The sequence below is a fragment of the Notamacropus eugenii genome, chromosome 2, assembly GCF_028372415.1.
Source record: "Notamacropus eugenii isolate mMacEug1 chromosome 2, mMacEug1.pri_v2, whole genome shotgun sequence".
In the NCBI taxonomy this organism is placed as follows: domain Eukaryota; kingdom Metazoa; phylum Chordata; class Mammalia; order Diprotodontia; family Macropodidae; genus Notamacropus; species Notamacropus eugenii.
Window position 1 is genome coordinate 507088820 of NC_092873.1, and position 24329 is coordinate 507113148.

Consider the following 24329-nt stretch of genomic DNA (forward strand, 5'->3'; position numbering starts at 1 on the left):
ACCCCATTCTGGGGCACCCACCATTCAGTCTCAAAGAGTACCTTCACCCACTCCAGAAAGGCTAAAGTCTGAGTCCTGACTCTGTCTTCCTGTTCCCTGAAACAGTCTATGGGAAGGGTTCAAGAGGGGTGGCGGGGGGGTCCTCATCTGAGCCTGCATCCCAGATGCTGTCCCTGTCTGATTGGTGAAGATGCAGGAGGGGAGGCAGCTGTCTGATGTCTCTTCCTAAGGTCCCCCTCATCCTCCCTGGAAAGCCTGAACCACAGCTCCCCTCCAGCCAGATCCCAGTACCTCAGCCCAGCCAACTGTGGGGCAGGAGCTCCCATAAAGAGCCCTTTGCTTTCTCTAGAGACCTCGGTGTCAATGGGGTGGGGTGAGGGGGTAGAAAGGGCAGAGATGGAGCGTTCCACTTTGTCCTTCACCTGAGGGTCCCAGAGGGGAACCTGTCTACACCAACGGGCCCACCACACAACATCACACAGTGAATGTGCTTTATCGCAACTGTTTATTGCATTTTAACCTGGAGCAAATTGGCCCAAAGGCCGAAGGGCACCTCCCCTGGCCATTGCAACACGCACACGTGGGACAAGTACAACTGTAACGACCAGTCTAGCAGCTACGTACGCACAGCAGGAGTTGTCCACGCACACTAACATATGACTGACTGGTTTCCTTGTGAAGCAGTTGGGCTTTTTCCTTTTCACATTTAACTACATGAATTTCTCTTGACTACATCAAAGAAGACAGAAGAGGTTTTACACAAGTAACAACAGGGAGACAGGGCACTGGAGTCACATGCTGGAATTCACCCAGGCAAACGACAGTTCTAGGGGGATCGAGGGAGGGAGGGAGGGAGAGAGGGAGAGGGGAAGGGAGAGAGGGAAAGAGGAAGAGAAGGAAGCCCCTCCCCCTCCTCCCCTCCCTCCTGGGGGCCAGGAGGGCTGGGGCAGGGCAGCCCAGTTCCATCCGTGCACAGCCTACCTGTGGAAACCCCTACCTGGGGTAGGGTCTTTGAGTGGGGAAAGGAGCCAGTGCTGTGGTAGAGAGACTGAGTCTAGCAGTGGGCCAGTCCTGGGCTAACCACCAAGGGCCAAGGGGAGAGAAACAGGATATACTGCTGCCCTGACCCTGACTGGGCTCATCACCAGGGCTGCTGTGGCCCAGTCGAAGCTGCCTTTGCTTGGCTGGCACTGATCTGGGTATATCTGTGTGCCTTCAGCTCTTGGGCCATTGCCACTGTTGGCTGGCCCACCGTGGTCACCAGAAGTTAGAGGTCCATTCGGCTGTATCTAGGCCATCCTCAGCGGCTTGGAGAGCTCGAACCAGGCACCCAGAAGGGCTTCCTACAGCCTGGCCTTCCCACTGATGTCCCAAGGACCTCTCTCCTTCCCTCCCAAGCACTGGGCCCAATACACCCTGGCTCCACAGGGTTAGCAGCAAGGAGCCAAGCTCCCAAACCACCCTATGCCCAGATGAGAACAGCAGCAAGGTCAAAGTAGCTTCCTTTCTGGCCAAGTCCTGTTGAAATGCTTCAATCATGCCAGAGGCAAAGCACTTTCGGGGGCTGATGCGTTATCTGCAGTTGAGCAGAGCCAGGCTGAGCCCCCCTGACTGACCCTGGTCAGCCCAAAGATGGACTTAACCACCGACTTGCTACTGTTTAAGTGACTCCCTGTTTTTATCTCCTCCCTCTGGCTGCCCAGAGTCCTCAGCGGCACAAGACAATGGGCGTCCGCCAACGGTCACTGGTAAAGCTGTGCCTCCAATCTTCCTCCACCCCTGCTGCTGAGGAGTCCTTCCAGATGTTCTCCAGGAGCCAGGGCACAGGGAGATGCTGAGAATCCCCAACCCCATTATCTTAGAGAGGAGTTGGATCGCAGACCTGGCGGGCATAGGCTTGGTGCTTACACTGGGGCCAGTTTCCCCATCTCTCACTTGCTCCCTGAAGGCACAGATGCAGGATGCCAGGCAGGCAGGCTGGTGAGGGCCCTGTGACAAAGAGTCTTCTGGTAGCCCCTTCACCGTCTTGCTGATTGAATGTGGACCTGGAAGCTCAGTGGGCAGCCAGGAGGAGGATGTGTCTCCTGTGAGATCCCCTAGAGAGGGTCCTAACAACATATCTTCGAACATTTCGAAGCTGTGCTCCCTTTGTTCCTGGTCCTTTCTCCTCTCAGTCCCACTGACACAGCAAACTATCATCTATACCTTTTAAAAGCTTCCTTGTCCATAACATGGGCCACTGGTCTTGGCTGAGTTAAGTACAGTCATGAGAAAAGCACAGATAAAACACACAGAAGATTGAAGATTCCTTCCTGCTCCCCCAAAACAGTGTTCTTCTGTGGCACCCATTCACCCCACCCCCATCAGTGTCTGCTGCAGTGTTCACACCCCTGGAGCCACGAACTAGCTTTGGCTAACGGTCCCTCACTTGGCCAGGACATCAAACCACTACTGTCTATGGCTTCTGGGCTGGTCCTAAAGGCAGCAAGTGGTCTATGCTCCTTCCGCTGCCAAACCTGGGAAAACGGGGAGGAATGACAGTGGAGTAACCTCTTTTGCCTCCAGCCTATGAGCTGAAATCTTATGTAAAAGAGGGCTGTGAGAAACCAAATTTACTTGTTTTTTAGGTTTTGGGTTTTTTTTTGCATGTGGTCCCAACCAAAGAAATGAGAAATGAGATTAAAAATTGTACTTCTAAATGCTTTCCAGCTCATCAAATGTTTCCTTCAAAGGAAACAAAGCCAAGGCCTCCCTCCAAACTCCTCAGAAGAGGACACTTCAGGGCCTGCTGAGCAGGTGGGGAATCTAGTGTGTTCTGCTGCCAGGCCTGGGGAAGGTCCCTCCCCAGGACCTCTGCCCTGCTTGGATGCACCAAGGGATAAGGGTCAGAGGATCCCACAACAAAGTAAACTGAGTATGGTAAGGGGATTGGAGGAAGGGAGGTGGCTGGAGGCAAGCAGGGGCTTAGCTGGGCCCAGGAAGGGGGCAAGCACATCGGGACTCCCTGCTGTGCTCAGTAACCAATGTGGGGCTGGCCTGGAAAAAAAAAATCCCTAATGTTCCAGATAGTTTTTGGGCTGAGGACCAAGCCAAAGACAGAGGCTCCCTCCAAAACTGGGCCAGGCCCATGAGATGATAGGCAGGGAAAGGAGGCGATGAGCAAACCAAACAGATCCTCTTTCCCAGTGGCCGTGTCTTCCAAGGAGAGAGACTCTGCCAAGCAGACTGGTCTGGGGGTGTGGACTTAAGTGGGTCTGTTCTGAGGCCTAAGATCTCCATTTGGAAGGGCCAGGTTTTCACTGGGAGTTGCTGCTTCTGCCGAGGTGGCATTTTGGAGGTTCTGGGGAGATGCCATATGGTCAGCCCAGTTGGGCGGCTCTGCAGGTATTTGGTCTTTTTCAGCCACCAGGAAGCAAAACATTGCACTGTCTTTAGACATATAAGAGTTACAGGAATTTCATATGGGGAATTCTTCACGTGCCAAGTCTCCAGGAGATGCTTAGGGGTCCCCAGGGAAGCCTGAAGCTCCCTGGGACCTTGGCAGGTCCAGAAGCTTGATGCCAAAGACCAGGGGTGTCAAATACCCACATACACTTTCCCAATTCCTTTTTTTTCTTTCAAGTTCTGGTGTGGAAAAGAACACTTGCCCAGGCAGGTGCCCTTGGGCCTCTGAATGGGCTCCATTTTGTCCTAGTGATGCAGTCTCCTGGAGGGAGGGTCCATCTGTGGTGCCATGGTCACTGGGGCTTGCTTTACCCTGGGTACAGAAGAATGCCACCATGCTTGGAGGATTCCTTTGTAGGGTTTCTGCTATTTGAAAAAGGAATGAAAGGTTCCCCATTTTCCTTTGGTCAGCTCACTCTCCCAATTCCTTCTGCCAGCAGCAGCAGCAGCAGCAGCGCTTTGTCTGAATAACCAGAGGTGTCTGGCCAAGAGCCCCCACCAGTGGTGGAAGCATCAGCCCTGCCTCTTTCTGGGTTCTGAGGTGGAAGGAGAAGACAGAACTCTCTCTCCTCTCTGGGTAGAGGCTTTGTGCTGGTCAGCCCCCAGCCCATCCCAAACTGAGCACAGTTCTTCGAAGGTGCCTGGCTGAAAGTAAAAAACCAAGGAGACATGGACACGCACACATACCCACACACACCCACATACCCACAAACCCCTACTTCTCCATCCAGTGGTATCTGTCTGCCTCCAGTTTCTTGAGCTCAGTTTATTCCCCGTAGGGAAAGCGCTCATCAGTGTTAACACAAAAACAGCCAGCCAGCCACCCGCCTGGAGCTTTGATCGCATACACAAGCGGATGTTGGTGTCCTGGCGGGAGGTGGCCCTGACCCCCCGGCGGGCCGGCCCCCAGGCCCCTCTGCTTCACATTCACAGAATCACTTCTTGTGCAAAACAAGCAGTCTAAGTAGAAAGAATGCCCTCGCCGCCTCCTCCTCCTCCTCGCTGTCATCGCTGTCATCGTCGTCCACTGATAAAAACCGTAGAAAAGCCCCTGGCTTCCTCGGCTGCGGCCTGGCCGCGATCCCCGGCCCGCGTCTATCTGCAGTGGGAGGGCAGCTGTGCGTAGACCGGGTGGGCCAGCCGGACGTTGAGCGAGTCGTTGTGCTGGACCAGGGACGTGTGCTGGTAGTGCAGGACGAGCTCCTTCAGGCTGCTGTACAGGTTGTAGGGCTCCGCAAAGCCATAGCCGCGGGCTGTGCTGTAGATCACACAGTGCTTCACGTCCCCATCCGCCCTGTGACCCAGACAGGAGAGAGGCAGCCATGAGGGGTGGGGAGAGGAGCAGGACACCTCTCCATCCCAAAGAGCTCCCGGTTAAAGGGTCCCCTCCAAAGGTCACTGGCAGAGAAATGGAACCCCTGAAGGCAAGGAAGGGGTCAGAAGCTCCATTTTATGGATGAGGAAACTGAGGCTCCTAAGACCTTTAACTAAAACTGTATGACCAGGATGCAGAGGCCTGGCAGCTGGGTGGTCTGACTACTGGCTGGCTGCTCAGCTCACTGCATCGCACTGCTAAAAGAGAGGCCATTTCACCACACTGATCATGCTCATTAAAGAGTTTTAATCCACCTGACTGAGGCTCACTGGGAAATAAACTGCAGCAGGAGAGAGGTTTTGGGGAGCCAGTGTGAATGGCCCCTGGAAGCAGCAGCTGTAGAGGGGCCGGGACCACTCAAGGCTAGACTTAAGGGAAGGAAAGGAACCTCTGGATGCTCCCTGCCTGCTGCCCTCCAGGCAGTCTGTGGCAGGAGGACAGAGGCTCCACAGGAGTGGTGAGGACAGCGTGGACCAGCTGTCCATACCGCGCCCCCCCCAACCCTGGCTCACGGCCCCAGTGTCTGGGACAAAGGACACCTCTGGCCTGAACTTCCTAGACAGTTACCAAAATGAGCTACCCCTGGGCCAGGGGTGGCCAGAGGTTGGGCCTCCAAAAGCTTCGCTGACTCTTCCTTAGCACCATCCCTTCCACTATCTCCAGAGATGGGCAAGTGTAGCAAGTGAATGTAATCTAAGTCATGTCCCTGGTGCTGAGTTGGGGGTGGAAGCTGCCCAAGGTTTCTGCATTCTGTGGGAAGGACAACCAAGTCTGACCAGCTCCTGGCCCCTAGACTGGCAAAGGGAGTGGTTTCCCGACCACAGCACAAGAACTTATTTACTGGGTAAGCCCTGGAATTTTCCTCATGGTAGGAACAATTCCATCTACACTAACTAGTCTAAACTTCCCTCTCTGAGCCTCAGTTTCTCCATTTGCAAAATGAGGACTTGGATGAAGTAAGGGGTCTGTAAGGGCCTGTGATCTCTGCTCTTATCTCTCCCACATCTAGAAAGGCAGAGCCGAAGCTCAGCTGGGGCCGTACAAGAATCAAAGGCTCCTGCTCATTCCTGACTGTGACTCCCTAGTCAATGCTGGGGAGGCCAGGGCCCTGGAGGGGAGTGGTTGGAGCAGAGACCCTAAGAGGCCCCCTGCCCCAGTGCCCAGGCTCAGAGCCCTTAGCAGGCTGCCAGCTCAGACAGTGACAGACTAAGAGACTCACACCACAGAGCAGGCGTAGCATCCTTTCTTGCTACTCTCGCGAATTAAAAAGGCTCCATCTGGCTTCCCGTGCAGCAGGTCCTCTGCTTGGAGTCGATTGAGATCCCCAACAAACCATGTTTTCTCATCGTAATGTGGCAGATTTTCATCTTCCTCATTCATAAAATAGGTCCTACAAAGCAGATGTGAGAACATGACCCCATTAAGCAGACAGGGGTCCCCAATGGCTCAGAGGGGAACCCTGCCCAGGCAGCCCTGCTGAGAGGGTGTTGCCCAGGTGGCCCTGCCAAGATGGACGTGCTAGCGGGTCCTACTGAGGGGGCACTGCCCAAGTGGCTCCACTGAGAGGGCACTGCCAAGAGGGCACTGCCAGGGAGCCCCGCTGAGAGGGCACTGCCCAGATGACCCTGCCCAGCCTCCATAGGCACAGCGCAGCGCAGGCAGGGCCACAATCTCCCTTCCCAGGTGGGGCCCCCAGCATCAAGTGCTAGCCTCCCTTCCAGTGAGACCCTGAGAGGCCCTTACTCATCAATGTGGTCGTTTTTGATTCCCAGCCAGTCATTGAGTCGTTTCTGTCTCACTCCTTTGTGACTGAGCCATCTGTAGAAGGGAGAAGAGACAGTGTTTAAATATGGGCTCTGACTTCTGTTTAAACGGTCTCACAGTCCATTTCAGGCCCCTGGGCCCATGCTGTCCACCCTGGACCCTGCCAGGATGGAGTAACCATATGGGCTGGAGAGTGTGGCCGACTAGCCCCACCTTTCCTGACCTTGTGGCTGTCGGTGCCTGCTGCCCAGCATCCCTTTCTTCTGCTTCCAGGATCCACAGAAGCAGCTGAGCCTTGTTTTTCAGCTCCAGTCACACTACTCTGATGTCTAACGAGAGCCCAGGATTGGCTCTCCTACCCAGGGAGGGCCCACCTACTTACACTAGGTACTGGTCGCGAATCTTGCGCAGCTGAATCAGGTCGGGCTTGATACTGTTCATTTTTTTGTCGGTTTCCCGGTTGTCCAAAGCTTGCTTTTTCAAATCCTGCTCCAAGCGCATTTTGCTATCATGGATTTCTCCCAGACGTGATTTCAGTTTCTCGTAATTCATCATTATCCTGAGAAAACAGGACAGGGGAGTGGGTAGGAGAGGTGAGAGAGCCTACTGGGTGGGACCAGGATGTGGGAGGATGTATGAGGGCTGTGTCTTCTACCCGCTGGCCGTGAGCAGCCCATGGGCAACCTGTTAGAGCCTCTGCCCCGATGGTAACCAAGGGAAAGGTTGTAGGGGCCCTGGGAGCTGCCCCTGGTGACCACTCAGAAAGAAGACTCGTCCCACCGCGAGCCCCCATGAGGCCCAGAATGGTACCAAGCCCTCTAGTCTTATCTATTCCAACAAACCCTTATTAAGCACCTGCTGTGTGCAGGCTAGTAGGTGTGAGTATACAAAGAGAGGCACCAACACGGTCCCTGATCCAGTCTTTTGCCCTCTCTCCCCACTGTCACCTTCTCTCCTGCCCCACCTCTCATTGTCTCTGTGTCTCTGGTGCTGGACAAACAGTGGGGCACAAACTGCCTGCCTCCCTTTTCTTACCGAAGGTCTGCAGGTGCCCCTGATGCCCCCTCAAGCTGTCATCACCCCCCCAAGTTTTACTGCTGCCTTTTCACCTTTCATGGTGACAAATTAATTTTAGCACAGCCAGCAGTGACTGATGGCGTGTATGGATGCAGGAGGAGGGGGGAGGGAGGTGAGAGGGAAGGGGAGAGAGGGAACAGGGATTCACAAAGACTTCCAAGCCCAGCTTCTGAGAGCTTCTTGAGCTCTTGATCAGTTCAGACAAGACTTCCCACCATGCTCCACTCAGGGGCCACAAGCCAGGAAGCCACAGCCCTGTGACAGCTTGGCGCCAGCTGTGTACAGTGGATGTGATTTCAAGAGAGCTGTGAGTTGGAATCTGGCCTCTGACACTGACTGAGCTGGGTCCCCTGTAGTCACATCCCTCTCTGAGACTCAGTTTTCTCATCTGTAGAAAGGAGAGGACCATGCAGGACTGTACTCCCAGGCTTCTTGTGAAGCTCCCAGGAGATGATGTCTGAAATGTGCTTTACAGAGCCCTAGAAAGGTCCGTCATCATCATAATTTCTTGGTCTTGCCACCACAGAAAGTGTCAGTGGCCATAAATATTTTGGTGCACACACTAGGTCCTTTCCCTCTGCTCCTGACCTCTGACAGCATCTCTGGCTGATGAAGGGGCCTCTCGCTCAATTCCAGCTGTTTTCCAGAAAGCTCCCACCTCCCCTGTCTCCTTCCTTTCCTGACACATTTCTGGTGGTAGTCCATGCTTATTTTCTATAGCTCAAAGACCCCCACCCCCCACCCCCACCCCCACCCTCTCCTGGCCTCTGATCCAGTGATTCTCCCAAGGTCCTCAGGAATGGCCACAGTCCCCTCCTTTGCTAGGCCTTCCCAGCCTCCTCCAGATTCCTGACCCTCCCTGGCTGACCCCTCTGTCCCTCTCCAACCCTGGCCTCCAGTTTAATTCAAACTTTCTACATGTTGGGTGCTGAAGCCCCTGCTCTCAAGAAGCCAACAGCCTGCTCTGGCCCGAGTTCTAGGCCACTTACTAGACCTCAGAGGACCTACGCCAAGGCCCCAAGCCTGCCCAGCCAAGTTGCATCCCTGCCTCATCTGCTTCCCTGTCTCAGTCACCGACATCACTGTCTAGCCTGGGAGTTATCCCTGACTCGCTGCTCTCTCCCTCCAGTCTGGCAATCATACTGAGGTTTGTTAATACCCTTCTCTCCCTTCCTGGGTCACCTCCAGGTGCCTGGGCCCCCTGGACCTCGGTGACTGTGTGCACTGCTGCCAAGCTCACCTCCTCTGGCATCCGAGCCTCCTGTCTCCTTTGCCCACACACACCCTCTACAGTCCCATCCCACCTTGGTTGGCCGAGCTCTTGCTCCCTCTCCTGAGCCTTCCCTGACTGAGCTCCTCAGACCCATCATGTGCAGCCTCCCTGAGGGAAGCAGCCTCCGGGCAGACCCTGCTAATGCCCCCAGTGGGGAGTTCTTGTTCCATTTGGATGGAGCCAAGGGTGGCACTGGCCGCAGGCCTGAGGACACTTGCTGGGCTTTGGGCCTGGGGGCACTCACCGCTCAATCTCCTTTTCATTCCCTTCTCTCCGAAACCGCTCCATGTAGTCTTTGCTCTGGCGCTCCTGGGTCTGGCACTGCTCCTCAAAGATCTTAATTGTTTCGTTAAAAGCTTCAATTGCTGTCCTCTTCATCTGAATTTCCTGTAAGGGGAAAAGGAAGAAGACGGAACATGTTTGATGGGTAAGACCAGGGACCGGCCTTGCCTTGTGCTAGGGGCTCCTTACACACTAATGCCAAAGGAGAGGGGTGTAAAGGAGGCTGGAGAGAAGTGACTTCAGATAATAACAACCACAAAAAATGCATTTCTATATCTTTTAAAGGTTTACAGATTGCTTTACTTATACGATCTCTTTTGATATTCACAAAAACTGGGAGAGAAGTGCTCTTATTATCCCCATTATACAGATGAGAAAACTGAGGCTCAGAGAGGTCAAAGGTCCCACAGCTATTAAGTGTCTGAGGCTCAATTCAAACCTAGATCCATGTGACTGCCTAAGAGACAATCTGAACTGCGTCTATAGACCGAGCCTGCTCTGTGGTTGGTTGGGATTGTTTATGGTTTTGGAGGGGAAGGATGGAGAACTAATGAAGAGCAAGGGGAAGAAGGTGATGGGGGTTCCCCCAAGGGCCATCGAAACCAGGCCTTAAACACAGGGTTAAGGATAGGGTTCGGCCTGGAGCGTGTATGTGTGTGTGTGTGTGTGTGTGTGTGTGTGTGTGTGTGTGTGTGTGTGTGTGTATGTGTGTGTGTGTGTGTGTGTGTGTGTGTGTGTATTTTATTCCAAACTTAAAACAGCCAATAAAATAGGCACTCCCATATATTGAGCAGAACAGAAAAAGAAGGTGCAGATAAAACCACAAATCTCCATTACAGACAGTTTGCTTTTCCTTCTAAGTACAGGAGAAATTCCACAGAGAGCTTTCAGAGCTGTCCTGTTGGTCTGTGCTCCTCTCTGGCCTTCCTTTTCCCAGTATTTAAGAAGATAGCTCTCGAGAGATTTGGCTCCCGGCTCCCAGTCCCCTCTCCATCCCCACCCCTGCCCTCACAGCCCCTCAGACATGGCCTCTAGACTCCTGGCACCTGCCCTTCACCTCCATGATGGCCCCACATGGGGCTGGGCACACCCCTGCACTCTGGAAGTCACCCACACCTGTTCCGCCTCCCCTGTCTTCCTTTCATCACAAGCTCCAGTCTTCCCACCCCATCCTGCTTCTCAGGCTGAGCTGCTGTGCTCTGGCAGCTTGGTCTTCTCTCTACTCATCCCTCTCTTCATCCTAACACTGGCACTCTCCATGTTTGCTCATCTGATACCAATCAGCATTAGAGGAAATCACAAAACCAAGCCAACAGGTTCACAAACCACTTTACCAGACTATCTCTTTTGATGATCACAACAGCTCTGGGAGGGAAATGCTCTCATTATTCCCATTTTACAGATGAGGTAACTGAGTCCCTTCACCCTTCTCCTCTCAGCAGAGGACCTTTCCTCATATTCTACTGGGGAAAAAATGGAGACTTTCAGTCATGGGCTCCCTGTCTTCCCTAACTTCATGTTTCAACACCACCCCCTAACCCTGTTAAGGACCAAACCCCATTGTTTCCTCCTTTGTCCCAGCCTCAGAGATGAAATGGATCTCTCTCTTCTCACAGGGGCTCTTTCCCTTGCAAATGATGACATCTCCCTGCTCTAACTTTCACCCTCTCCCATCCACTGACCCCTTCCCTGCTTCCTTCAGATTCATTCCAACATCCCCCATCCTTGAAAACCTTTACAGCTCCCTCCAAGTCAGTGTCTGGGTCACTGTCTACACTTGCTTCTGCCCACAGCCTTGCAGCCCAGCTTCCATCCCCATCACTGGTCTGTGACTGGTCTGTGACTGCTCTCCTGAAGGACCCAATCATCCCCTCATTGATGGCTCCAATGGCCTTTTCTCAGTCCCCATGTTTTTGAATTCTCTGCAGTTTTGGACACTGTGAACACCCCTCCCACCTCACTGGGTTTTCAGGACATTGCTTTCTCCTGCTTCTTTTCCTCTAAAGGACTCCATTGGACTCCTGTGGTTGTACCCCATGGTACACTCTTTCCTCTTTGTGATCACATTAACTGCTGTAGGCCTGACCATCACCTCTATGCAGCTGACTCCTGGATGGATGGAGCCAGCTCTCCAGAGGCCCTGCCCCACAACTCTTGCTGGCCTATTATCCTCTTTACCTGGACATCCCCAAGTATTTCCCCCTCTCCTGCAAACAGAGAGGAATGGACCACCACCCTTCTAGTCACCTAGACTGCTGTCCTAAATCCGACCCTCTTCCTCACCCTCCATATCCAGTGAATGGCCATTTCTTGTTTAATTCTTCCTCCTTCACATGGCCCTATCCACTCTACAACCACCCTGCCCTCCACCGGCAGGACCTCCATGCCAGACTACTATAGTCCCCTCCTGACTGGTCCCCTGCCTCCAGCTCCTTCTCTCCAATCCATTTACCTCCCAGCCCCTCCCTTGCTCAAGAAGCTCTGGGGGATCTGTCACCTCTCCCTGGGGCAGATGTCCCAGGTACCCCTTGCTCTTGCCAGGTGATCAGCATCCCCTTCTTTGTCACTGGAGCTCTCATCCCTTCATTGAGGGCACTTGCTCTCATCCATTCTGCACCTGCTGTCTGGCATCCTCATCGTGAGTTCTTGGGCAGCGATATCCCAGCAAGTGTTAGGAATGAAAAGCTAGTTTTACTTTTATGGGAAGCTCATGGTTCCTGATGCTAAAGCCATGCCCGGCCTTTAAGCTCTGGGCTCGGTTCACTGCTCTTTCACACCATCTGTCCCAGAGGAGCTCCACAGGTGTCTGTCGCTCCAGAAGGACGTTGAAATCTGAGCAACACTTTTTTTATCTGCTTGGTCTTTTCTATGTGGATGGACATGCCAAATTCCTGTTGCTCACATGCCTAAATATGGTCTTCCCAGGCCAGAGTCTTCCCAGGATAGACCTCTATCCCAGGGGTCCCAGGCAGACCCCATTGGATAAATGGGATCACATCCATTTTGTGGTTACCCCAAGTATCAGCTTTAATGCTCAGCACCCTAACAGCACCCCCTCACTGCTGCTGAATGTCACACAGACACTGCTGCCTCGGTCCCCAGAAAGGAAGGGCTGGGTGGATGCCTGAAACCTGGTCTAAAGTTTGGGCTCAGATGAAGGGTGTCTGAATACATGACCCACTCATTTTCTGAAGGTTGGCCCCTATAGCAAGGTATGGGGGGGGTGGCAGAAGGGGAGATTGGGGGAGGCAGGGTTTTAAAAAGAATCCTTTTTCCTGGAAATTTAAGGCACAGCCCACTGGAGGGTCCCCCATAGGTGACCCAGGTTGTGGTATAATGAATATCAGTGGCTTATATGTGAGCGTCAGTCACTATCCAAACAAATAAGAAATACATCCAGGGAGTACATTTGAAAGCATTTTCTTGGATCGGTTCTCACCCAGAAGTTTATAAAGCCTGCAAACAGTCCCAGACGTCATAAAAATTCCTAGCATCTTCCACATACCAGACTTCAACATGGGTCAAATGAAACCAGGTTGGCCCTAACTAGGAAAAAATGAAAAGGAACGAGAAAGCAAGAGGGGGAAAGGGCCAGGCCAAAACATTAGCCCTCTCTGCAACAGAGCAACCTGTCACCAAAGACAAACGTATACATTGACAGCTTGGATTCAAATCACCAAATGTTAATTTAGAGGACACGGGGGAGGGTTGAATGTCATTGCCAAGGGCCCATCGGGTAGCTGAAGGCTTTGGCCAGAGCTCTGGGACCTGAGGATTCTCATGATGGCGGGAGTCAGTCTGCTTATCTGTAGAATGGGGAGGACAAGGCCTGTGCTGTCTGTCTCCCATGAATGCTGTACCACATGAGTACATTATTATTGTGTTACTTCCTGAGCCCCTGCCATGAGCCAGGACCTGCACACATCCTTCTCTGAGGCTCTCAGGGACTTGAGCCAGAAAAAGGGTGTGCTTATCTCCGCAGGTTTGTCAAAGGAGGGGGCTGGACTCCCTGCCTCTGAGGTCTCTGCCAGCTTCTGAGCTGGGATCCTCTACTGTGCAACAAGTGGATGTCCAGCCTGCTCAAAGACCTCCTCTCCCCTGCTCTGACAGACTCAAGGGCTACCTCTGCCCATCGTGGCTGTACCCCAGTCCTCCCATCTGCCATGCTGTGATGCTTCACAAATGGAAGGCAGGGACTGCACCACCCCATGTCTCCTTCTCAGGCTTCTACCAACCTCTCTATGACCTAGACTCCAGGTCCTTCTTCCCGGATCTGCTGCCTGTTTGGGGACGTTCTCTGGCTTGTGAATGTCCTTTTAAAAGGATGGCACCCAGAGTCGGGGCTGAGCTTAAAAGGGACTGACAACCCAGGCAGACCCTTAACAAGTGAATCATGTGGGCCTCACAATATGAACCTCTGAGGAGGCCCTGCTGAGGGCTTGGCAGGCTGGTGACCCACCTGCGAGGTCCTGGTGTACTCCTCATACAGCCGGTCGTACTCTTTGCTTTTCTCTTGGTACTGGGAATGATATTCCTGCAGCTTGGTGCCTACGGCATCGATGTTGTCTTCTTTCACCAGCTGATCCTGTGCAGAGGAAGGAGGCGATGCTGATGGCATGACTCGGCATTTCTCCCTGGACCCACGTTGGCACCACTCCCCAATGACTCCCCATTCCCAGCCCTGAATCCTTGCCCTTAATGGGTCCATGTCATAAACCAAACCCATCTGCCAACAGGCCACATGGAAAAGTGTGCGCCCATCCTGCGCTGCCCTGCCCATGCTGGTCCGTACCCTCCCACCCATGCCTATCCTGTGTCCCTTCTGCCCATGCCAGTCCTGCACCCTCCTGCCCATGCCCATCCTGCTTCTCTGAATTCACCCATGATTTGCCTGAGCACTGCAGCTCCCTCATGAGGCTCTGCTTATTTTATGTGGTCATCTCCGGGATCATTTCTCTATATACACAGGTAACCTTCACTTTAATTCCATCTTTACTCAACAAAGATGCTGAGAACTTGCACTTAGCCCTCAGTGCCATCTGTGTGGCCATGCAGGGCTCAGGAATGCCCTTTGTGATGACTCAGAAGTGACTCCAGTCCTGCCTATACAGCCTTACCTGCTGGTACCTGGAGATGGGGTACATCAGCTTCACATCGAGCTTGGGGTTGTACTGGGCCAGAGACTCATGGCGGTAGTGATTGATCAACTCTACCACTGAGCTGAACGTCAGTGGGTCAGAGAAGCCGTATTTGCCATCCCGATGGTAAATCTTAATCAATTTATTATTGCCTCCCTTCCTGTAAAACACAAAGATGCCCCCTTGCATGAGTGGCCACACATGGAGAGTGCTTGGCCTCACACACTGAGTCACTCGGTCAGTTGGCCCCCGGGTGGAGATAGTAGGGATATAGTAGGGATAGTAGAGATAGAGATCAGGAAGGCTAAGCCTCTGATTCCACCCCAGGGAGGTTTGAACAATTGAATATGGAAAGTGGTCCATGGATCTCAGCTCCTGTGGGGTGGTCATGCCGCTTTCCCACTCATCCAGTGGGTCTGTGAAGGTTACAATCCGCCATGCCTTCCCACCTATCCTGTTCTCCCAAGAATTTGCCACAGGACACCCAGCCCCTGTGCTGCTGGCTTCTCCTATTCTCCAGTAGTCAGTCAGGCCACAAGAGTTTATCAGACTCTTACAATGTGCTGGGAACTGTTCTAAGAACTGGAAATGCAAACGTAAGCAAAAAAGACAGTCCCTGCTCTCCAGGAGCTTCTGTTCTGATGGGGGAAGATGAGACAGAAAAGGGATCTGAGGGGAGGGTGCTGGAAGCTGGAACAGAGCCAGGAGAGAGCTGAGCATGGAAGACCCAGGCACAGGAGGTGCGGGAACATTTTGTGTGTCATCCCCAAGGCCTGGCATGTGGTTGGATGAGAATCAACAGGTGAAATGTGCGCTGAAAGGCCCACAGAGGGAAGCTTCTGGGCATGAAGAGCTTTTGGTCATTTCCCCAAAGCAATCTAACTCCTTTTCTTCCTCTATTTTAATTCTAGGGCAGCTGCCTATTTGCAGTATTTGTCCAAGACAGAAGTACCCATGTATGAGCATGAAACGTGGTCCATCCAATAGTACATCACAATCTGGACAATTAGCACTTATCATCCACTTGGTTTTTCCCTTGTGGATGGTCAGGTCAAACTTTGGAGTGATCTGGAAGTTCAGCTAGGAATCCTGCAATCAGCAAAGTATCACTGCAGAGTCCTCCCCCCTCGCCGGGAATCCCTCATCCCTTTGGTCTCTGCCCTGGACAATCTGATGTCAGTAGCAAAGTTCCTGGGTGAGCATTCATTCCTCTCCCTGTTTTGTGCCATAATTGCTATTAATAATCGGAGACTTGTGTTTGGAATCATCTCTCTCATGTTTCATCCTTCAAAGAGTCCTGGGGCAGGGTGGGGACAAGACAAGAAGGGTCCATAGGGTCCTCCAGTGCAGGGGCCACCAGAGAGGACTCAGAATGACCCAAGTTGCCCTTACCAGATGACTGAGGGAAGGAGTGTGGCTTGGGATCTGTTTGTTAATTAAGCTCACAGAATGATGGAGACCAGGGTAATGAATTCTGCTCACTGTCACATTATCTTGTCATTATCAGAGGTGCTGAGTCCCCAGAAATGACCATTTCAGCCACTAACACACAGCAATTCTCCTGTCATTCAACTCTTTCCCCAATTATGGCTTTTGAAGTTTCCTGTACACTTGACTGGCATTAGATCACCTTTATTTAGGAGTCAGATTTAAATTTATGGGATAATGTCTAGCCACAGCTAAATGTGATAATCAGAGACCTGTGAGTTGCTGCTACAGTAGCCTCTACAGTGTCTAAAGACTCAGCCATCTCCACTGGGCTTCATTTTTAATTTTAATTTTTGAAGAAGCAGAGGAAGGATGTCCCAACACAGCTTTTTGAGGGCATGCCCCAATGAATTGAGAGCAGCTGTATGTGCCACTTGTTAACTATGTGACCAAGGACTTTATCCTAAAGGCAGTGGGGAGCCACTGAATCTTCATGAGGGAGTGGTAGTGTAGTCAGACCTGTTCTATTCTGTGACTTGTGTCTGGGTTTTGTTTCCCTCCACAATGGCTGCTGGAGCTCCAGGAGGGCAGGCCTTGGGAAGGAACTTGGGCCACATCAAGAGACTGTCAGATGAGGACAGGATGGACATTAACCAGTTTGAGGCCCTCTTGCATGAGGAAGAGCTGAAGGACCTCAAGAAGATAAGCCTGGCTTGGGTCACAAGAATCGGTGATGCTGTGAGAGTACAGTGAACCCACAGAGAACAGAGCTAAGAACAATGGGCGAGAGTCACAGACAGGCAGGGGAGAAGGCTGCTTCCAGGGCTGGGGAATTACTGCATGGAGGCTGGATGGTGTAGAAAGGCTTCCCATTCAGGGATGGGCCACCTAGGGCCCTTTCACCTCTGAGATTCTGGGAATGTCAGAGATTTCCGCTTTCTCCCCAGCCCCTAGTATAGTACTCTGCACACAGCTAGTGTTTAATAAGTGCTTATGGAACTGAACTAGTTCTTTGAGTCACAACTAGAAAACAGCCTTTTGCCTCTACACAGGTTCCCAGTCCCCAGTCCCCAGTCCCCAAGGTATGGTGAGGGGAACTCCCTGCTCCTACCCCCACTAAAGGCAGACCATCACCACAGGAGGCACCTTCGAGGCAGAGGTGAAGACCACCAGCATACCTTCTGGTGGCCTCATCAGAGAAACCTGCAGTTGACCCAGTTTACTGTCAGGAAAGAGAAAGGTCTATCACAAAGCACCCTCCCCACCTCCCCCCAGCTTCCTTTTGTGCTTCTTAAAGAGCCTAATCCCAAAGCCAGAGGAAGCCCTGCCATTGTCTGGCCCACACAGGGAGAGCACAGGAAGAAGCTAAGGCAGGACCAAGGGAAGGCCACAGTGCTCCTGAGGAACTGGTGGTGTCACACCCACCACTGGCTGGCTTCGGTCCCTGCAGAAGGGCCTGAGGGGGGCTGCAGCCAGAGGCAGACCTTCTGCAGGATGTTTCAGTCCCTAGGCCCCTAACAGATGTCTGTGAGTTGCTTAGTAATTAGAGTGGCCATTTCACTGCTGGGCTGGCCATGCTCTCCCCAGCACCGGTGCTGATCCCAGCTCTGCCTGGGACTGCTTCCCACAGACACAGTGAATCACAGTCTTCAGGCTGGAAGGGGCTTTGGAAGGAGGGCACTCCTCCTCTCTGAAACCTCGGGGATTTCTGTTTCTCATAGCAAGGGGCTGTATGGGGGTGAGCTGCTGGCTCTGTGCTAAGAAGGAGTGATCTAAGCTGTACCTGGAGCTCCAAGATCATCACAATAGTGACCCAGGCAGGCAGTGTGGCCTAGTGAATAGAGAGCTGGCCTCACCTGGGCTCCAGGCCTGCTGCTCAGCCCCTCTGCAGAGGGCTGACCCTACCCAAGAGCCGTTGGGCCTCGCCTGCTGTCCCACAGAGATCACAAACAGTCAGATGGAGCTTCCTGAGAACAGGTAAAGGTTCCACTTTTAATCTGGTTGCAGGTACTTAGCCCAGCGTTTGGCATGTGGTTGGTGCTTAATAAATGCCTTTCCATCCCATCCCATCCTGGCTGGGAGAACCTGACCAAGTCACCTCCCCTTTCCAGTGCCCAGGCAAGTCTTACAGACAGAGCAGTTGCCAGCTTGCACCAGTAGAGGGAGTTTTTCCACGTGGGAGTTCATGAGACTTATCCACACCGTACAAAAGCTCCAGCTAATATTTCCCTGCACACCTTGGTCCTGGGTAAGAGGCACCATGGACACCAACCTCAGCCACATTTTACAGGAGATAAGAGGCATGGAGAAAGAGGCACTCTGGCAGGCTGGGTAAAGGCTGCAGAGACACTCACGGGAAGATGAGGGCAAGGCTTGACTGTGGAGGGGACCAATTAGCACCTATGATCCCACCAGCACAAAGCTCCCACGAATAGCTGGAGGCTGTATGAGGAAACATTGGTGGCCCTGATCTCCTCACCAGAAAGGCAACCATGTAGCCCCCTTCCCACCCAGAGGCAAAGAAACCAGAGTCCCCTCAACTCACCGTAGAGTCAGAGTGTAGTCTCCCTGTACCTTGGTGGATGCATCTCGTACCAGGAAAGTTCCATCGGGCATGTCCCGTAGTTTGTCATTGACCTCTTCCCTGGAGAAAAAGGGCAGCAGAGACAGAGGGAACAGGACAGTCAACCCCAGCCGGTGAGAGGCAGCAGGGGTGGCCAAAGGTGAGAAAACCAGGGCTTGAGGAAGGCACTCTTGGCTTGGTGGCTCCTCATCTCATGGGTATCCTCACTGGCACTCCCTGTTCCTCCCCATCCCCCCATTATCTCTATTTCTTTTTGCTTCATTAATACAATCCAAGGGCAGGCTATATGCCCTTTAAACTGGCTCAGATTTCAGATGCCTGGGAGGTGGGGGGGACTATTGTTTCTTTGCAGCCTTTGGGGCAGGTCCGAACTTGTACAGCCTCCCAAGACCCAGCAGCCACTGGGGAAAGAAGGCTCTATGCAAGCAACAGGAGCAGCTGGGCTGGCAGCATCTTGGAAGCCAAGGAAGACCCAGGGTCCAGAATGGTGGGCAGCCTGGCGCTGAGTGTTGGGTTTGCCTTTTGGATCAGGGGCTTAAAGAGCAGCCTCCTTGCCCCAGACACTGGGCAGGGTAGGACAGGGAGGTATCAGAGTCCCAGCAGAATAATCAGCTGATCTTAGGGAAGCCACCATGTTTGTAACCAAGACCCACCTGTCTTACATGGAGGGCAACACAAGGAAAAGTTCCTTTCATCAGGCTAGGACAATGGACCCAGTTTGAGAAGACGAAGATCAACAGTGAGAAATATAAAGTTTTACTCTTAGGTTTAAAAAAATCAGCCTTCCAAGGACAAGGTGGGAGAGGCACGCTTAGACAGCAGCTTGTCTGAGAAAGGTCTGAAGGTTCGACAGTATGTTTCCTCCCTGGGGGCCTGAAAGCACAGTATGCGCTGGGCTGGATGGCCACATCTGAGATGCTCTGACTCAGTCATGTCTTTCTACAGATGTGAGCATTGTCAAAAGCAAACCAAACCAAAGTCAACCTTACTCCCATCCTGAGATGTACAAGCAAAGCCTTGGAAAGATTTGAGTGTTGGAATTTTGTGTCTGCCACCCCCTGGAAGCATGCAGTCCTCCTTTGATGTGGAAGACATGACAGCAAACAACAAATGACTCTGGGTCACATCACCCCACTCCCCTGACCCCTTCCACTCCACTCGGCTCAAAGACAAGGTCTGGTGGGAGAAGCTGCTGCTAGCTAAGGTGGCCTTGGAGATTTCCTGGTCACTACAGAGAAGCTTCCAGGCCTTCTGAGATGTGAGAAACTCTTATAAGGACAGCTTTGGTCAATGGGAAGAACCCTAAATTCTGAACACGAACACATGGAAGCCTCCATGCCACCTGGTCACTGCCACCACCTGGAGAAGCCAAGAGCACCCTGGGACACCTTGGGATCCAATGCCTGCCTTCCAAAGGGAGAAAAGGTAATATGACTACGGCACCAGGCACTTCTGCTCACCTGGAGATGTCTCCCCAGTACCACTCTGCATCAGGAAGGGAAAAACCCGAACTGTCCTTCATCCCATTGGCACCAGCTTGGGTCAAGGATTTGGGCGGCTTTGGCGGAAGAGCTAGGACAGAAGAAACAGAAAGGATTTAAGGGCCACAAATTCTTTACTGCTGACTCTTGATTTCACTCACCTTGGGTGAGCCCATTAACCAATACACATGAAAAACCAAGTGCTCAACATAGAATCGACAGACGTGAGCATTGCAAAGGCCCAGGGACCCTCTGAGGCCTTCACATCTAAGCAGGGGCTCCCCCCAAGCCCCATGAGAAGGCTTCAGCTCACAGGGACCTCTCTCCCTCCAGGGGAGGCTCACTCTCTTTTTGGACAGTTGTAGTCTTTAGACAGGACCCCTGATATTGAAATGAAATCTGTATCTCTGCACATTCAAATATCATAACCCTTCCCACCTGGACTTTGCCTTCTGGGGCAGAGTAAAATAAGTCTGTCTGTCTTCTACTGTGCACATCAGCCCTTCTCCAAACCCCTGCAGATGGCCACCCCATGGGCCCCTCTTCTTGTGACTGGTAGTCACATGCCATGGCTTTCTACCCACTGTCTGTTCCACAGAACTGGTCACACTCCCTCATCTAGACCACACGTGGCATGGCCTGGCCCATCCTGATCAAAATGACATTGGCATTTAGAGCTGTTTTGTCATGCTGCTGACTTGTGCTGAACTTCCAGGCCGTTAGGATCTCCAGGTCTTTTTCACACAAAGTATTATTCTAAGGACCTTTCCCCCCTTTCTGGACCTGGGGGTATTTTATGCTAAATGGCAAAAAAGAAGCCTCCTAGAATTCTGCTGGGGGATTAGGAGTAATCTGGGAATAATGAATTTTCTTCTCCCTAAAAACAATCTCATTTTAGCTTGACCAGAGCAGAGGTCTTTCAAATGATATTGACCAGCATCCCCCTGAAGCCACAGGTCCCTAAAATGGGCAAGATGGCAAATGTCTCACAGCAACTCAGATGTTCCCACAAACAAAATGCACACTGCCATTGGCAAGACATTTTAAAAAGCAGCAACTTCCTAAAACCTGAATTTTTCAATCTATTCCTGTAAGGGCCTGAGTGCTTTTTTTTCCATCTGAGGTGATAACCAGAGAATTCTTTCAGCCTTTGAGCTGGAAGGGTCCTGTCAAGGACTCACTTGGGCCTACAGAGTCTCTACCTCTGCAGCACACCTGATGAGTGGCCTGAGCTTCTGCCTGCCACCTTCCAGGGCAACCTGTTCCACCGTCAGGGTGAGGAAGAGCTTCCTCTTTCCAAGCTGAATGGTGTCCCTCTGTAGCTTGCACCCATCTCTCCTTGGTCTTCCCTTGGGAGCCAACCACAACACTCAAGGTCTCTCCTGTTCTGATAGACCTACAATACACTGGCCTCTCTTCCAGGCTGAGCTTGCAGATGCCTCCTATGGGAGGGAGGTCTCCTGACTGACTGATCCATTGCCAGGTCTGCCAGCTGTCTCCCCTGGTTAGCTAGCACCTGAGTCCTGCTTTGTTTCTTTGACACCAGGAGGCTGATCAACTGGTGAGAAACATATTTTAGTCATGGAAATCAATGAGAAGAAGACAAAATGGCTCTCATTTCTGTGCATCCATCCCTTTTTGCTTCTGAAAAGGGCAGAGGAGGTTAAAAACAATGCAGCTTTTAGACCATCCACAAACTTAACTCTTGATGAGCTTTCCCAAGCACCAATGAGAGGACCTGAATCCCATCAGTTATGACACTTTTGTTGTAAATAAATCTAGAAAGAGCTCAAGGGAAGGATGCCTCTTAGGTGGATCTTGGAGAGGCAAAGCAAGGAGGTGGAGGTACGAGTCACAAGAAATACTATTTTATGGGCAATTTATGTGTTGTAGTACTAATAGTAAGTATTTGCAAAAAGTCCACCACAAAAAATAACATAACTTATAACCAACGAGGGCAAAATAGTCCATAAATTCTGTGGGAACTTGATGATTTCATGCACATGTGGTAAAAGGTGAAGGATGGGGAGAAACATGGGAAAGTGTCTCAGGAGAAAGAAATGAAGAGAGGCCCCGAACTGGCAGATTCAAAGACTTAATAGGGCCTGGACACTGTAAGCACCAAACACAATGACATGGACTACTTTGTAAAAGACAGGAAAAAATTTACTATGAACATTAATAACATTTCTGTGTTATTAGGAATAACATTAGAGTTGTGTGGACAGTCAGGCTGCTGATTCATCAGAGCTAAGATAAAAAACTTTAAATAAACAAGAATAGTCATGAGAAAAGATAAGAGTGTTCATTTAAGAAGCCTTATTCCTGAATTACCTGAACAAGTGACTGAAAATACAAACTGGGAAATGGACAACAGAGATGACACTGACACCAAGTGTCACGATTTCATCCAGAGCTAAACCCGTGTAAATGAATGACAAGGAAGACAAAAGATCTCAGGAAGTGCCATCTACAGCAAACATACACCTCACTTGCCAAATGGAGAGATGTCTGCCCAAGGCGATGTCAGGTTAGAACAAATCTGTCCGGACGATTATGAGCAGTACTAGTGCATAAAGTAGAGAGGAGAAGTGGAGGGGGTTTAAAGAAGATGGACCTAGAGATGAGCATTTCATCTGAAGAATGAGCATCTCACAGCAGGCAAAGGGGTGTGCATGGGGAGTAGAAGCTGGCTGAAACCCAGAGCCTGGAGGAACTCTGGGAGAAAAGGAGGAGAGGAACAGAAGATGGGCTGGTCGTGGGCAAGAACGAGGGAGGACCTGTGGAAGCAGGACAGCGTGGTACCTACCCTCAGGAAGAGGTTTTGGGAAGACATGGATAAATGCCCAACGGGCACAAACGGACTGAACTGCGCTGTTCAAGGGAATGCACGAGATCACAAACCCACTGGAGTATTTCCAACCAACAGAAACCGACTTTGTTTCTTTGCTAGAACAAACAAGTGTTGCTGTGAATATTTCGGATTTTTTTTCTTTTTAAATTTTGAACTTCACACCAGATAAAACGAGCATTACCATCTACAGAACGGAGAAGAAAGAGACTGTACGTGAAACCACAAATCTCTATTGTGTAAAGCCTACTTTTCCTTTTAAGTATCTAATAAATTTAACACAACTCTTTCAAAGCTGTCCTGCATGTTTCCTCTAGCACTCCTTGTTTTCTAATGTGCATTTAAAATGCTTCAATGAGCATCTTGTCTTGTTTTTATTAGGGGGGAACAACCTTATTGGGAAGTCTCTTCTTTTCCTCAAGCCCCTCCCATTAAAAAAAAAAAGCAGGAGCGGGGAGAGCCCTAGTAGCAAATATGCATCAGAAAGCAAAAACAAATCACTATGTTGGTCATGTTAAAAAAAAAGTCTGCCTTATTCTGCTGCGGGAGTCTTCTGTGAAAGGATATAGATAGTGTCCCTTTATCATCAGGGCTCTGGAGTACTCTGGATATCTTTTTTAAAAATTATATTGCCTAAATTTCTCTTATTTCTCCCCCCCACCAAAGAGCCATTTCTTACAGCAAAGATTGTTTAAGAAGGGGGCGGGGTAGAAGCAGTAAAACCAGTGAGCACGTTAAAAAAAAATCTGATGTTTTATGCCGTGTTCCATATCCATGGAGTCCCATATCTGTAAAGAGGCAGGGTTGGTGTTTTCTTCCATCTCCTCTTTGGGGCCAAATTTATGATAACTGATAATTTCACAACAGTAGCTTTCGGTTATTTTGTATTTTCTGTTCTTCTGTTTGAATTACTGTAGTCATTAAGGATTCTGTTGTCCTGGCTTTGCTCATTGCATCTTGCATCTGTTCCTGTAAATCTCTTCATGCTTTTCTGCATTCCTCATCATATTTGTAATTTCTTACCACACTACAATGTTCAACTTAACTTCATGTGCCACCATCTGTTTCAACACTCCTCAGGTGATGGGCATTCACTTTGTTTCCAGATCGCTGCTATTACGTTAAGTGCTGATGAGAATATTTGAGAGTCTGTGAGATCTTCCTGTCTGTCTCTGACCCCTTGGGACACATGCTTAGTGGAGTCTCTGGGTCAAAGGGGATGGACAGCATATTCATTTTATTTTCATAATTACAAGCTGCTTTTCAGGATGATTGGACCAATTCACAGCTCCACCAAAAATGCATTAGTGTGACTATCTCTCTAGAATTCCCCCACCATTAACTATTTACATCTTTGGTAATTTTTACCAGATTTTACCAATTTGCAGTGTTGTTTGGATTTGCATTTTTCTTGTCATTATTGATTAAGAGCACTCTCTCATGTGCTTGTGTTTGTGAATACTTTGCAATTCTTCCTTTGAGAACTGTTTGTATAATCACTCTCAGTTGGGGAATAGCTTTTACAAGATTGTTGTAATCTCCTCATTCTACATCAGTTCATGCAAATCTTCCCAGGTGTCTGTGAACCTGTCCCTTTTGTCATTTTTTTATGGCACCATAATATTTCATTAC

The 24329-nt window shown here is 50.9% G+C and overlaps 1 protein-coding gene across 2 annotated transcripts in view; it reads right to left on the reverse strand.

The window, feature by feature from the left end:
• Window positions 1-3740: 3740 nt before the first annotated feature.
• The window catches only part of PIK3R3 (phosphoinositide-3-kinase regulatory subunit 3), a 56742-nt gene continuing 36153 nt past the window's right edge, over window positions 3741-24329 (reverse strand). For both annotated transcript variants that reach the window (XM_072649296.1, XM_072649297.1), the window contains exons 2-10: window positions 19826-19937; window positions 18327-18425; window positions 14333-14513; window positions 13675-13800; window positions 9178-9320; window positions 6966-7142; window positions 6563-6637; window positions 6039-6209; window positions 3741-4738 (exon numbers count right to left, since the gene is read on the reverse strand). In XM_072649296.1, coding sequence (XP_072505397.1) covers window positions 4540-4738; window positions 6039-6209; window positions 6563-6637; window positions 6966-7142; window positions 9178-9320; window positions 13675-13800; window positions 14333-14513; window positions 18327-18425; window positions 19826-19937 — 1283 coding nt within the window. In that variant the 3' untranslated portion in view covers window positions 3741-4539. The remainder of the gene's footprint in view (window positions 4739-6038; window positions 6210-6562; window positions 6638-6965; window positions 7143-9177; window positions 9321-13674; window positions 13801-14332; window positions 14514-18326; window positions 18426-19825; window positions 19938-24329) is intronic.